Below are 12,109 nucleotides of genomic sequence, written 5' to 3'. Positions count from 1 at the left end.
CTTAGCTGGTCTTCAGTAGACACCAGAGTCCTGAAGAAATCGGTTCTAATGCAGTGAAGGACTTGGTAGTGAGAGCGAGAGCAATCAGGCAGAGGGCAAGCTTGCTCCTCTCTGTCCTCTATGTAGGCTCACAGAACGCGCAGCCCAGATTAAACGTGGGTCCTCCTAAATGCTGGGATTAAAGGCATGGGCCACCACTGCCCGGCTAGAATTTCTTTCTTTCTTTTTTATTTATTTTTTATTTTGAGACAGAGTTTCTCTGTGTAGCTTTGGAGCCTGTCTTGTAACTGTCGCTCTGTAGGCTGGCCTTGAACTCATAGAGATCTGCCTGCTTCTGCTTCTCAAGTGCTGGGATTAAAGGTGTGCACCACTAATGCCCAGCTGAGGCAGGATTTCTTGTTTATGATTGCCTGCCTGGCTCTTCTGGGCGTTCTCTCATTTCTGCTCACCCTCTTAATGTAAGTATGCCGGCACTGCAGCCATGCACCATTGCATCAGGTTTTATGTCGAGTCTAAGGAGCTGAACTTTGGTCTCTATCCTCAGAGACATCTCCTCAGCTTTGAGGGTTTCGTTTTGTTTTTGGCAGGCTCTCTCACTTTATAGCTCAGACCTGTCTGGAGTTTTGTATGGTGGGATGGGCATTGCTATCAGGACCTAGTGTGCACAGTGAGACTGTGTTCAGGTCTAAGGTGAAGGGGGAAATGGGAGTTCTGCTGGAAGGTACACAGAAACAGCCGCTGAGGCACGTATAGGCATCTACTGGGGTATGAAAGTGACCAGCCTCTATCAGGACACGAGGGAGGTATGTCTTAGGATCTCTGTCTACGTTTGTCTAGCATAGTAGACTGGGAGGTAAGAAGGAACCAGAGCAGGTCCTTGCGGGTACCAGAGGGCTGTCTACTAAATGGTTTAGAGCAGGCATTTTTGTCAGCCAGAGCCTGGGTGGAGGGTGACAAACTAGAGACTTGGGATGTGGAAACAGTGAGTTCCAAAGTGGGGCAGAGGCTGAAGGGGTCGAGGTGTGAACCCTGCTGGGAGATGTTTGTGGGTTTTCCCCAGGGAGATGGGAGCCAACTGGTTGAATGTGGGTGTGGGAGGCATCTCTCACCGCTGAGAACCAGCATCTTAGGTAAAAATGTTGGTGCAAGCTTGTCATCTGAGTACTTGAGAGACTGAGGCCAGGAGATCCAGGTTAGAGGCTAGCCTGGGCTATATAGTAGACCCTGTTTCAAATATAACCTCAGAAGTCTAAGTGGTCTGGTTGCTTATTGTTTGTAGCCCAGCTTGGCCGTGAACTAAAATTTCTCCTACGTCAGCCTCCCTAGTGTTGGGATTGTAGGAGTGTGTGCCATGTCTGGCATATTCACTTCTTATACCATGCTTGTTTTTTGTCTGGTCCTAGACTTCCCAGCATCCTCTGGAGTAAGAGCTCCGGGCTTCCACTAAGGGCAGGGCAGGAGGCGGGGCTTGGGGTCAGATTTCTTTCTGGGGATGGAGTAGGGTTGAAACCAGAGACCTTGATCTTTGGGAGGGAGGCAGATGGTGAGCCAGCCTCCAAGTAACTGGCTCTTGACAAAGATGCACTTGATTTGGGTCCCAGATGGAATGGGTTGTTTGGTGAAGGCTGGTGAGATTCTGGGAGATTTAGATTCTTGGTTCTGCTGAATAGTTCTTGTGCAATCTCCAGACCGTGGTAGGGATGTGTATGTTATATCCCCAGGCTCTGGTCAGGAATCTATATGTGGTATCAAAGCCAGAGAGAATGGTGTAGCCCTGGCTGTCCTGAAACTCACTCTGTAGACCAGGCTGGCCTTGAACTCACAGAGATCCTCTTGCCTTTGCCTTCTGAGTGCTGGGTTTAAAGGTCTGTGCCACCACCGCCCGACTTGGTCTTTTGTTTTTTGAGACAGGGTCTCACGTAGCTCGGGATGCTCTGGCACATGCCAATGATGACCCTAATTTTGTTTTCCAAATATTGGGGTTATAGGGACCCCTCACTACACCTGGCTTTGTAGTAGTGTTTGTTGCTGCTTGTTTTTTTAGTTTATTTTATTCTTTTTTGAGTGTTTCACCTGAGTGTATGTATGTATGGTGTGTGTGTGCCTGGTGCCTAAAGTCAACAGAGGGTGTCAGATCTCTGAAGCTGATAGTTGTGAGCTGCCATGTTGGTGCCAGGAATCGAACTTGTTGCATTCTAAGCTGATGAGACATCTCTCTAGTCCAGACTTTTATTTTTTGATATTACAATTACGTTTCCCTGTTACCTTTCTTTCCCTCCAAACTCCCTTATACCCTTCCTTGTTCTCTTTCAAATTCACAGCCCTTGGGGCTGGAGAGATGGCTCAGAAGTTAAGAACACTGATTGTTCTTTCAGAGTTCCTGAGTTCAATTTCCAGCAAACCACATGGTGGCTCATAACCATCTGTAATGAGATCTGGTGCCTTCTTCTGGCATGCAGGCATACATGCAGGCAGAACACTATGTACACAATAAATAAATATATGCTTAAAAAAATCATGGCCCTCTTGTAAATATTAATTGTTGTTATACACATATATGTATATAAATGTATATTGCTCAATACATATATACAACCTGTTTAGTCTGTATGATTCGTGGGTTTTTTGTTATTTTTTTTCTATTTCTGCTTCTGAGGCAAGCTCTTGCTGTGTTGCCCTAGATGGCCTTGAGCACAGTCCTTCCACTCCTGTCTAACCAGTGATGTAATCATGTGTGTCACCATGTGTCTTTTCAGTCTCTCATCCAGCAACTGCTTAGTCCTTGCTCAGTGCCAGGCCTTGTGCCAAGGCAGTCTTTGGGAAGAAATTAGGCCCAGGTCCTGGTTCTGTCCCACATTCCTCCTAGACTGTGGGGGAGTAGCCCTAGACACAGATAGTCCCGACACTTGACAGTTATCTTGGTGTGTGAGAATCCCAAAGACAAGTTCCTAACCCAGCCCTGAACCATCATGGCTGGCTTCCTAGAGGAGGCCTCCAAACATTGAGCAGCAGATTGTGCAGAGGCCGGGTTCCCCATGAAGCTGGGATTCCAGACCTGGTTCACCACACCTGACCGCTCTGGTGGCAGTCTGAGAGATAGGAGGTCAAGTTCCAAATGCCAGGTCAAGGAGCTGGCTTTTCTCCTGGCTCAGCAGCTGTGAAAGCCTTTCGAGAAGAGGAGGGCCAGGGCCAGGGGTCAAGTTGGGAAGAACTATTAGAGACGATGTTAGGGCAAGACCTCAGGCTGCAAGTGGGAGGACAGTGACGGGGCCGTGGCCAGTGGCCAGGCAAGGCTCATTACTGAACATCCCAGCCTGGGCTGGTAAACTGTAGTCATCTTGTTGAGAATTCCCACCAGCTTTAGTCTGTTCGGAGAATTTTTCCCATTTCATAGGCAAGGGAGCTAAGGCTCATAAGACCCCTAAAACTGAGGTGGGCTAGGTAGTTAAGAGGTAGAGCGGGCCTGAGAAGAGAGAGCACTCCCATCCCCCCAGGTCTGTGTTGGTTTTCAGATGGTCATGTAGCTCTGCGGGCCTGGAACCCACGATCCTCTTACCTCAGACTCCAGAGTGCCGGAATCTAGCCACAGATGACCTTAAACTTGAGATTCCCACCCCCCACCCCCGAGTACTGGGGCTGCAGGTGTGGGCAGCTAAGCCTGGGTGCACGTGATTGGGAGCCTGGAGCTTTGCGCACACCCTGCGGCTCATCTAGCTCCCCAACTTTAGCTATTCTGAGGAGTCCGATGCTTTCTGGCTTCTTGGCCTTTACTAACACTGTTTGTTCTAGAAAGTCTCCTGCCCTGGAACCTCCTGTGCGTGACAGGCACCCTCGTTTTACAACTGAACCACGTCTCAGCCCCTTCCTGGGGGCTGTTAGGCAAGTTCCCCAGCGGAGCGACTCCTTGGCTCACCTGTGGCCATTAGTATTCCCACTTTGTCGGACTTCCAAAGAGGCCCCTTTCAGAATTGCCCTTTGATGTTGGCTATCAGCTGGAACACACAGTGACTTTTCCTCATTGCTCTGGCTTTTCATGAATAACAGCTGTGTTCGGAGAGGGAGCCAGCTGTCTAGGATGCCAAGGTGAACTGTGAATTGTGGAAGGCTTCTCAGTTTCAGGAGCCCTAGATGATCACTTCTGCTTTCTATTGGTCAGGCAAGTCACTGAGGCCCTTCCCAGGTACAAGGGCAGGGAATTAAGGGCTCACATAAGTGTGTGTGTGTGTGTGTGTGTGTGTGTTCCCAAAACAGGGTTTGCCTGTGCATCTTTGGCTATTCAGGAACTTGCTCTGTAGACCAGGCTGGCCTCAAACTCAGAAATCTGCCTGCCTCTGCTTCTGAGTGCTGGGATTAGAGTCATGAGCCACGACGGCCCAGCTTTTTATACATATATTCATATACATACACACATAAGATATATATCTGTATCTATATCTATCTTAACAATACCTGTATAAGCTCAAGCCAGCATTCACCTTTACATTCAGGAAGCATGAAAGAGAGTGAGAGAGAGAGAGAGAGAGAGAGAGGTGTGATGGCACACATCTGAGAGAGAGAAAGAGAGAGAGTTGGGTGTGATGGCACACATCTGTAATCCCAGCATCCTGGAGACTGAGGCAGGAGTTTGAAGTCAGCCTAGGTAGGATACAGGAAATGTTGTCTCTAGGAGGGAATAAAAAGTTTCCTTGTTTTTCAGTACAGGGGTTGAAACCTGGGGCCTCTGATATGCTGGACAGTATTCTACCTCTGAGCTACATCCCCAAAGGAGGCCTAAAGATCTTACCGGGTGGTGGTGGCGCACACCTTTAAACCCAGCACTCAGGAGGCAAAGGCAGGCAGATCTCTGAGTTTAAGGTCAGGTTGGTCTACAAAGTGACCTCCAGGGCTGCACAGTGAGACCCTGTTTCATAAACAAACGTGCCAGGCAGTGATGGCACACGCCTTTAATCTCAGCACTCGGGAGGCAGGTGGGTCTCTGAGTTCAAGGCCAGCCTGGTCTATAGAGCGAGTTCCAGAACAGCCAGGGCTACACAGAGGAAAATAGACAAATAAAAAACATGACTGGAGAGGTGGCTCAGAGGTTAAGAGCACTGGTTGTTCTTCTGGAGGTCCTGAGTTCAATTCCTGCAGCCATATGGTGGATTGAAACTACAGTGAGATTTGGTGTGGAGGCAGAACACTGTATACATAGTAAAGAAAATAAATTGTTTTTATTATTATTATTATTATTTTTAGAAAAGAGAGAGACCTTGGCTCTACCACAGTATTAGCAGCTCTGTATGTTACTTGTGAGAAAACAGTCCTCGAGGGCAGCAACTTGCCCAAGGGCACACGACTAGAAGCTGTTGAGGAGCAAAGCCCAGATTTGATGACTGGCTGGCTAGTTTTCTTGAGTGCAGTTAGCATCAAAGTAAGCAGAGGCAGAGTCTGTGCAGGTGTGGCAGGGGCCCTGGGGTACTCTGAGGTGAGTTTTTTGTGCTGGTGGGGGGCAGGATTCTCCTAACACAGCCTGCCTAGGGCCTCGACTGGTGTCAGGAACACTGTGTTGTGGATGAGAAGGGCTTTGTGAGTTTCTTCAAGTTAATTGATGATGGCCGTTCATCCCAAAAGCAGAGCCGAGGCTGCCCTTCCTCTGAACTCCTGGCCTCTGTCTCAGGAGAGACAGCTCCGTGTGAGACAGGAGCTCTCTGGGACCCTCATATCGCTGCCCAGAATAAGGTGTGCTGGGGTCAGTGGGTGGCTGCACAGGTCCTCGCAGTGCGTGTTGGAACTTGTCTCCCTGTGCTTACTTCTCAGCCCCGAGCCCTCAGCACCGAATCCTGCTGGACTTCCTTTTCCTGGACACGGAGTGTACTTATGACTACCTGTTTGTGTATGATGGTGACTCACCCCAAGGCCCACTGCTTGCTAGTCTGAGTGGGAGCACCCGGCCCCCACCCATTGAGGCTTCCTCAGGCAAGGTTAGTGGTGGGAATACAGGATCTCTTGGGAACATGAGGGAGAGGAGGAGCACACACCTAGGAAGACTTGGAAAAGACCAGAAGGGACAATAAAAGCCAGTCAGAGGATATCAGAGAAGACACAGTGGGAGGTGGAAAAAGACAGAATGCACTGGGGTTGGTGGTGCGTTCCTGTGATCTATGTGCTTACGAGGCTGAGGCAGAAGGATTGCTGAGAATTTTAGACCAACCTGGGTTCCATAGTGAAACCCTGTCCCAAAGCAGCTACAGTAACCAAACAAAGACCTCCACGTACACACAGAACATAGGGCTGGGCTGGGGATGCGGCTCAGTTGGTAGAGTGTTTGCTTAGCATTCACAAAGCCCTAGGTTTGATCCCCAGCACCCTATAAAATGAGTGTGATTGCGCACACTTGTAATGCCAGTACTGGGGAAGCAGCGACAGGAGGATCAGAAATAGGAGGTCATTTTCATCTACATAATGGGCGCAAAGCCAGCCTGGGCTAGATGAGATTGTTTTTCAAAAACAACAAAAGGAGACAGACAAAGAAAGGCAGTGGGTTCCTGAGGGGGGTCCACTGTCTGGGTGCAGTCTACCCGTTGTACCCAGTCCTTTTGTCTTGTAGATGTTGCTCCACCTTTTCAGCGATGCCAACTACAACCTGCTGGGTTTCAACGCCTCCTTCCGTTTCTCTCTGTGTCCTGGGGGTTGCCGGAACCATGGACAGTGCAAGTCACCAGGAGTGTGTGTCTGTGAGCCGGGCTGGGGAGGTCCGGACTGTGGCCTGCAGGAATGCTCAGCCTACTGTGGTAGCCATGGCACCTGTGCCTCGGTGAGCTGTCCCCCACTGAAACTCCCTGGGATCCTGATCTGTGACCATACTTGCCACATCTGGGGCCTTGTTCCATCATGACACGCCCCTCCTCACTGCTCTGGGAGCCAGTCTCCTTTCCTTCCAGGTCTTTCCCTGACTTGTGACTTCAACCCCACCCCACCTCCACTTGTCCTCTCCCTTCAAGACCCCAGTTCTGGCTCCGCACTCATCTCCAGCCAACCTTCACCTAGGAGTAATAATGCCTCCACCCTCTGTTTGACTTTGGGTCCCTGCCATGATTTTTGTTTGATTGTTTTTGAGACAGCATCTCATTTGGTAATCGGGCTGCCTTCAAACTTGAGATCCTCCTCCCTCAGCCTTCTGAGTTCTGGGGTTACTAGCATGTGCCACCACACCTGGCTCCCTGTCAAAATTCCTTTCATTTCACCCCTAACCTTACGCCTCAGCTCTACACCCCCAACTTGAGAACTGTATTGTGTTTAGAACCCTCCTTTCCTCAACCTCTGAGATCTGAGCTCAGCCAGCCCAGTCCTCGCTAGCATGTCCTCTTCTGTCTGTCCTTGCATTTTTTGTTGGTCTGTCTGCTCTGCCCCACCTTGTCTTCCTTGAGATTCACCTTTGTGTCGCCTGTTCCTTTCCTTTGTCTCCTTGCTTGTCCCCTTCTTTCTGAATGTTTCTTTGAACATTCTTTCCTTTTCTGTCTCCCTTCCTACATTGCTGTCTTGAATCTGTTTTTTTTCTGTATGTCCCTTGGCCCATACCTCGGTCTCTTTCTCTTTACCTTTTTGTCCCCTTCATCCCAGACCCTGGGACCATGCCGCTGTGAGCCTGGATTCCTTGGACGAGCCTGTGACCTGCACTTGTGGGAGAACCAGGGGGCTGGCTGGTGGCACAATGTGAGTGCTGGGGACCCTGCCTTCTCTGCGCGAATTGGGGCAGCCGGTGCCTTCCTGTCCCCACCTGGGCTGCTGGCTGTCTTTGGAGGTGAGCAGCTGGGGAATGGGTGTGTTTGAAGGGTCTGGAGGCTGTCAGCCTGTGCCCGGGATTGACTGCACTCACTCATTTACAGGCCAGGATCTTAACAAGGCCCTGGGTGACCTTGTCCTGTACAACTTCTCCACAAACACCTGGGAGTCCTGGGACCTGAGTCCTGCTCCGGTATGAACCCTCCTCTGCCCCAACTGGGGACCTGCCCACCCATGATCCCTTCACCCTGCTACCAGCAGTGCATCTAGTGACCTGCTTCTCCTTGTTTCTGTTTTTGCTCACTCGGATATTCCATTTCTTGCCCCTTCCCCCTTCTTTCTATATGCTATTATTCCCCTTCCCTCTCCGCATTTGCCCCCTCTTCTCTTTCCCCTTCCCTCAGCCAGCCGGCCTACTTCCCTTCCTTCTGTTTTTTTGAAACAGGGTCTTGGACAGCCCAGGGTGGCCTTGAACCCCTGATTTTCCTTCTTCTCATACTGGGATTGTTGATATGTACTACCAAATCCAGTGTGTGTGTCTCTATCAATCTGCCTTTTTTCCTCTGGCTGATTTCTTGGTATCCTGTTCTCTCTTGGTCTCCATTCCTCTGGGGTTGTTTCTCACTGTTGCTCACTTCTATTTCTGTCTCCCTGCCTCCTCACTCTCTCACAGTGCTTCTCTGTCACCATCTCTGTTTTTATTCTCGTGTCTCATGTCTGTGTGCCTGCCTGCCTGTTTGCCTTCCTCCCTCCCTCCTTCCCTCCTTCTTTCCTCCTTTCTTTTCTTTTCTTTCTTTTTTTGCTTTTTTTTTGAGATAGGGTTTCTCTATGTAATAGCCCTGGCTGTCCTGGAATTCGCTCTGTAGACCAGGCTGACTTTGAACTCAGAGATCCACCTATCTCTGCCTCCCGAGTACTGGGATTAAAGGCGTGTGCCACCACCTCCTGACTCCTTTTTTCTTTTATTTTGAGTTAAGGATTTAGGCTGATGTGGCTCCCAGTCTGTCGCCCAGGCTGGCCTTGAATTCATGGCAGTCTTCCTGCCTCAGCCTCAGAAGTATTGAGATTAGAAGTGCACGCCACCAGGCCTGACTTTCTGTTTGCTTATTCTTTATTTCCTTCTTCTTTTTTTGTTTGGCTTATTTGTCTGCTTGAAGCAGAGTCTCATGTAGCCTAGTCTGGTCTCAAATTCACTGTGTGGCCCAGGCGGGCCTTGAACTGATCCTTTTGCCTCTGTCATTGCCGTACTTGGCTCATCTCCTAGTCCCTCTCTGTGTGTCTGTCTTTCTGTCTCTCTGCTCTGGCCCTTTCTACATGTCTCCATCCCTGTCTCCTTGTCTCTTCCCTACAGGCTGCCCGGCACTCCCATGTAGCTGTGGCCTGGGCTGGCTTCCTGGTGCTGATGGGTGGTGAGCTGGCCAATGGCTTGCTCACCAATGATGTGTGGGCCTTCAGCCCCTTGGGTGGAGGCCACTGGGAGCTTCTGGCTCCACCTGGTTCCAGTCCCTCTGGGCCCCCAGGCCTGGCTGGCCATGCAGCTGCTCTGGTGGATGACATCTGGCTGTATGTGTCCGGTGGCCGCACTCAGCATGACCTCTTCTCTTCTGGCCTCTTCCGTTTCCGCCTGGACCACACCAGCAGGGGCTACTGGGAGCAGGTGATCCCGGCAGGTGGGCGGCCCCCTGCTGCCACTGGCCACTCTATGGTATTCCATGCCTCTTCCCGTACCCTGCTGGTTCATGGTGGACACCGGCCTTCCACTGCCCGGTGAGTAACCTGTTCTGTACTTCTGTCCTTCAGGACCATACCAGCCAAACACCCTGGTGACCTTAATCTTTGCTCAGTGACAGACTTCTGTGCCCATGCCATCACATCCTCCTCCTCTTCTTCCTCTCCCTCCTCCCCCCTCCTCCTTTTTTGGTTTTTCGAGACAGGGTTTCTCTGTAACTTTGGAGCCTGTCCTGGAACTCGCTCTGTAGACCAGGCTGGCCTCAAACTCAGAGATCCTCCTACCTCTGCCTCCTGAGTACTGGGATTAAAGGGGTGCACCACCGCCGCCCGGCTTCGACCCTTCCTTCTTTCTCCATTCATTTGTTCACTATACGCTCTGTCCACTAACTCAGGCTCTGTCCGTCGCTCCCCACACACTCCCACTCATTCGCCCGTTGTCCAGCTCTTGCCAGATTATGAAGGTACCAGACCCTGCTCAGACCTGGGTCCTGCCCATAGTGAATATCTGCTTAGGATAGGATAGGGTCGTGGTCGTCTCTGTCCTGGGAGAGTGAAGCCAGAGGAGGAAAGGAAGCCCTTCCTCCCCTGAGCCCTGGCTTATCTCTTCCCTGTAGGTTTTCTGTGCGGGTGAATTCCACTGAGCTCTTCCATGTGGATCGTCGTGTGTGGACCACGCTGAAGGGCCGGGATGGGCTCCAGGGTCCACGGGAGAGAGCTTTCCACACAGCCAGTGTTCTGGGAAACTACATGGTGGTCTACGGTAAGGCGATTTCCCTGATCACATCTGCTTACCTGTCACCCTGAGCCCAGACTCAGCCTGAATGTCCTTCCCTCCCCCAAGGCTTCCCTGAGCCCACCTTCGCCTGGGTGTCCTCCCTCCCGCAAGGCTTGCAAGCTGTGCCCTTTCCTCCTTTCCCAGGGGGCAATGTGCACACCCATTACCAGGAGGAAAAGTGTTATGAAGATGGCATCTTCTTTTATCACCTTGGTTGCCACCAGTGGGTGTCGGGGGCTGAGCTTGCCCCACCAGGCACCCCTGAGGGTAAGTCATTCCTCTACCTGAAGGCTTTTGAAGGTCTCTGAATTTTAGCAGGAGCTGCCTCAGTCATTACCTTAGTGGGTGAGGCATCTTACTGGAATGGCCTCTGGAGAAAAGCATGGTCTAGGATGGGGGTGGGGAGTGACCAGGAAGCAGATGCAGGGGCTCTTAACTTTGATTCTATTTTTTATTTTTAAATGTGTGGATATGTGTGTATGTGCAGTGTGCACATGTGGAGGCCAGAGGACAACCTTAGGTATCGTCCTCAGGAATAGTCCACCTGAGTCAGGGTCTCTCCTTGGCCTGGAGCTCACCAGCTAGGCTAGTCTGGCTGGCCAGTGAGCCCTAGGCTTTCTTCTGGCTCCACGTCCGCAGTGCTGGCATTATAGGTGTTCTGCCATGCCTGGTATTTTTGTGACAGTTCTGGGTATTGAACTCCAGTCCTAATGCTTTTGAGGCAAGCACTTTACCAGCTGAGCCATCTTTCCAGCTCCAGAACCTAGGGTCTAGTTGGGAGTTTGCCATTTTGTAGCGCCCTAAGTTGCTTCCTAAGGAGCAGTGACTTCATAGTCGTAGCGGGCAAGAGGCAGAGCCGCAATGACTGACTTCAAACACTTCAAACAGGCAAAAGCACGCCTTGATGCCTGCGCCTTATTGTCGACGAAGGAATGGGGTTCTGATATGGTTGTGTGACTGGCTTGCTGTGAAAGGAAACTGAACTGATGTGTGAAGCGTGACTCACACAGTGGAGAGGTCAACACGTCTCCAGGGTTCCTTTTTTTGTTTGTTTGGTTTTTTTTTGTTTTTGTTTTTGTTTTTTGGGGACAGTTTCTTTGTGTAACTTGTCCTGTCCTAGAACTTGCTCTGTAGACCAGACTGGTCTTGAACTCACAGAGATCCGCCTGTGTCTGCTTCCCAAGTGCTGGGACTAAAGGTGTGCATCACCTCAGTTCACTTTTTAAAAGCAGAAAAGGTTCATTTCTTGGTTCATTTTGGTGAAAGCATCAGGCTGGGCTGGATCTGGGTGCTCGGTGATAGATGGCCTTGACCATTTCTCTCTCTGGTTCTCAGCCGGGGTCCCTTCTCTTCCTACTTGTTTTGTCTTTTTGTTTGTTTGTGTGTGTTTGTGTGTGTGCTCAAACCAGAGTACATGTGTGGAGGCCCTGACAGCCTGCAGGACTCTGTTCTCTCCTTCTACCATGTGGGTCCCAGACATTGAACTCAGGTGGCCCAACTTGGTGGCAGGCTCTTTTATGAGATGAACAATCTCAGTGGCCTCTTGCTTGCCTTTTGTAGGTGTCTCCAATAGCTGTTTTATTGTATCTACTTGCTTCACATTCTCAGAGGGGTCTGTAATCTCATCATTCAGGAGGCTGGATTTGAAACTAGCCCGGGGCTATAGATGGAGACCCTGTCTCAAAAAGCGGGGGGGGGGGGGGGCTAGAGAGGTGGCTCAGACGTTAAGAGCATTGGCTACTCTTCAGAGGACCGTGGTTCAATTTCTAGTACCCACATGACAGCTCAAAACTGTCTGTAACTCCAGTTCCAGGGGACCTGACATCCTCACACAGACATACA

At 50.6% G+C, this 12,109-nt stretch overlaps 1 protein-coding gene across 3 annotated transcripts in view; it reads left to right on the top strand.

The window, feature by feature from the left end:
- Window positions 1–12,109, top strand: part of Megf8 (multiple EGF like domains 8) — a 49,361-nt gene that overhangs the window by 1,384 nt on the left and 35,868 nt on the right. For 2 of the 3 annotated variants that reach the window (XM_087907717.1, XM_087907715.1), the window contains exons 2-8: window positions 5,797–5,960; window positions 6,587–6,793; window positions 7,600–7,780; window positions 7,866–7,954; window positions 9,113–9,528; window positions 10,107–10,252; window positions 10,412–10,534. In XM_087907717.1, the coding sequence (XP_087763843.1) occupies window positions 5,797–5,960; window positions 6,587–6,793; window positions 7,600–7,780; window positions 7,866–7,954; window positions 9,113–9,528; window positions 10,107–10,252; window positions 10,412–10,534 (1,326 nt within the window). Of the gene's footprint in view, window positions 1–5,612; window positions 5,719–5,796; window positions 5,961–6,586; window positions 6,794–7,599; window positions 7,781–7,865; window positions 7,955–9,112; window positions 9,529–10,106; window positions 10,253–10,411; window positions 10,535–12,109 lie in introns of those variants that run through there. The other variant, XM_087907718.1, reaches the window with a different exon arrangement.

This window comes from Myodes glareolus, chromosome 1 (assembly GCF_982192425.1).
Source record: "Myodes glareolus chromosome 1, mMyoGla1.1, whole genome shotgun sequence".
Lineage (NCBI taxonomy): Eukaryota > Metazoa > Chordata > Mammalia > Rodentia > Cricetidae > Myodes > Myodes glareolus.
This window is presented reverse-complemented; position numbering and strand designations above follow the sequence as displayed.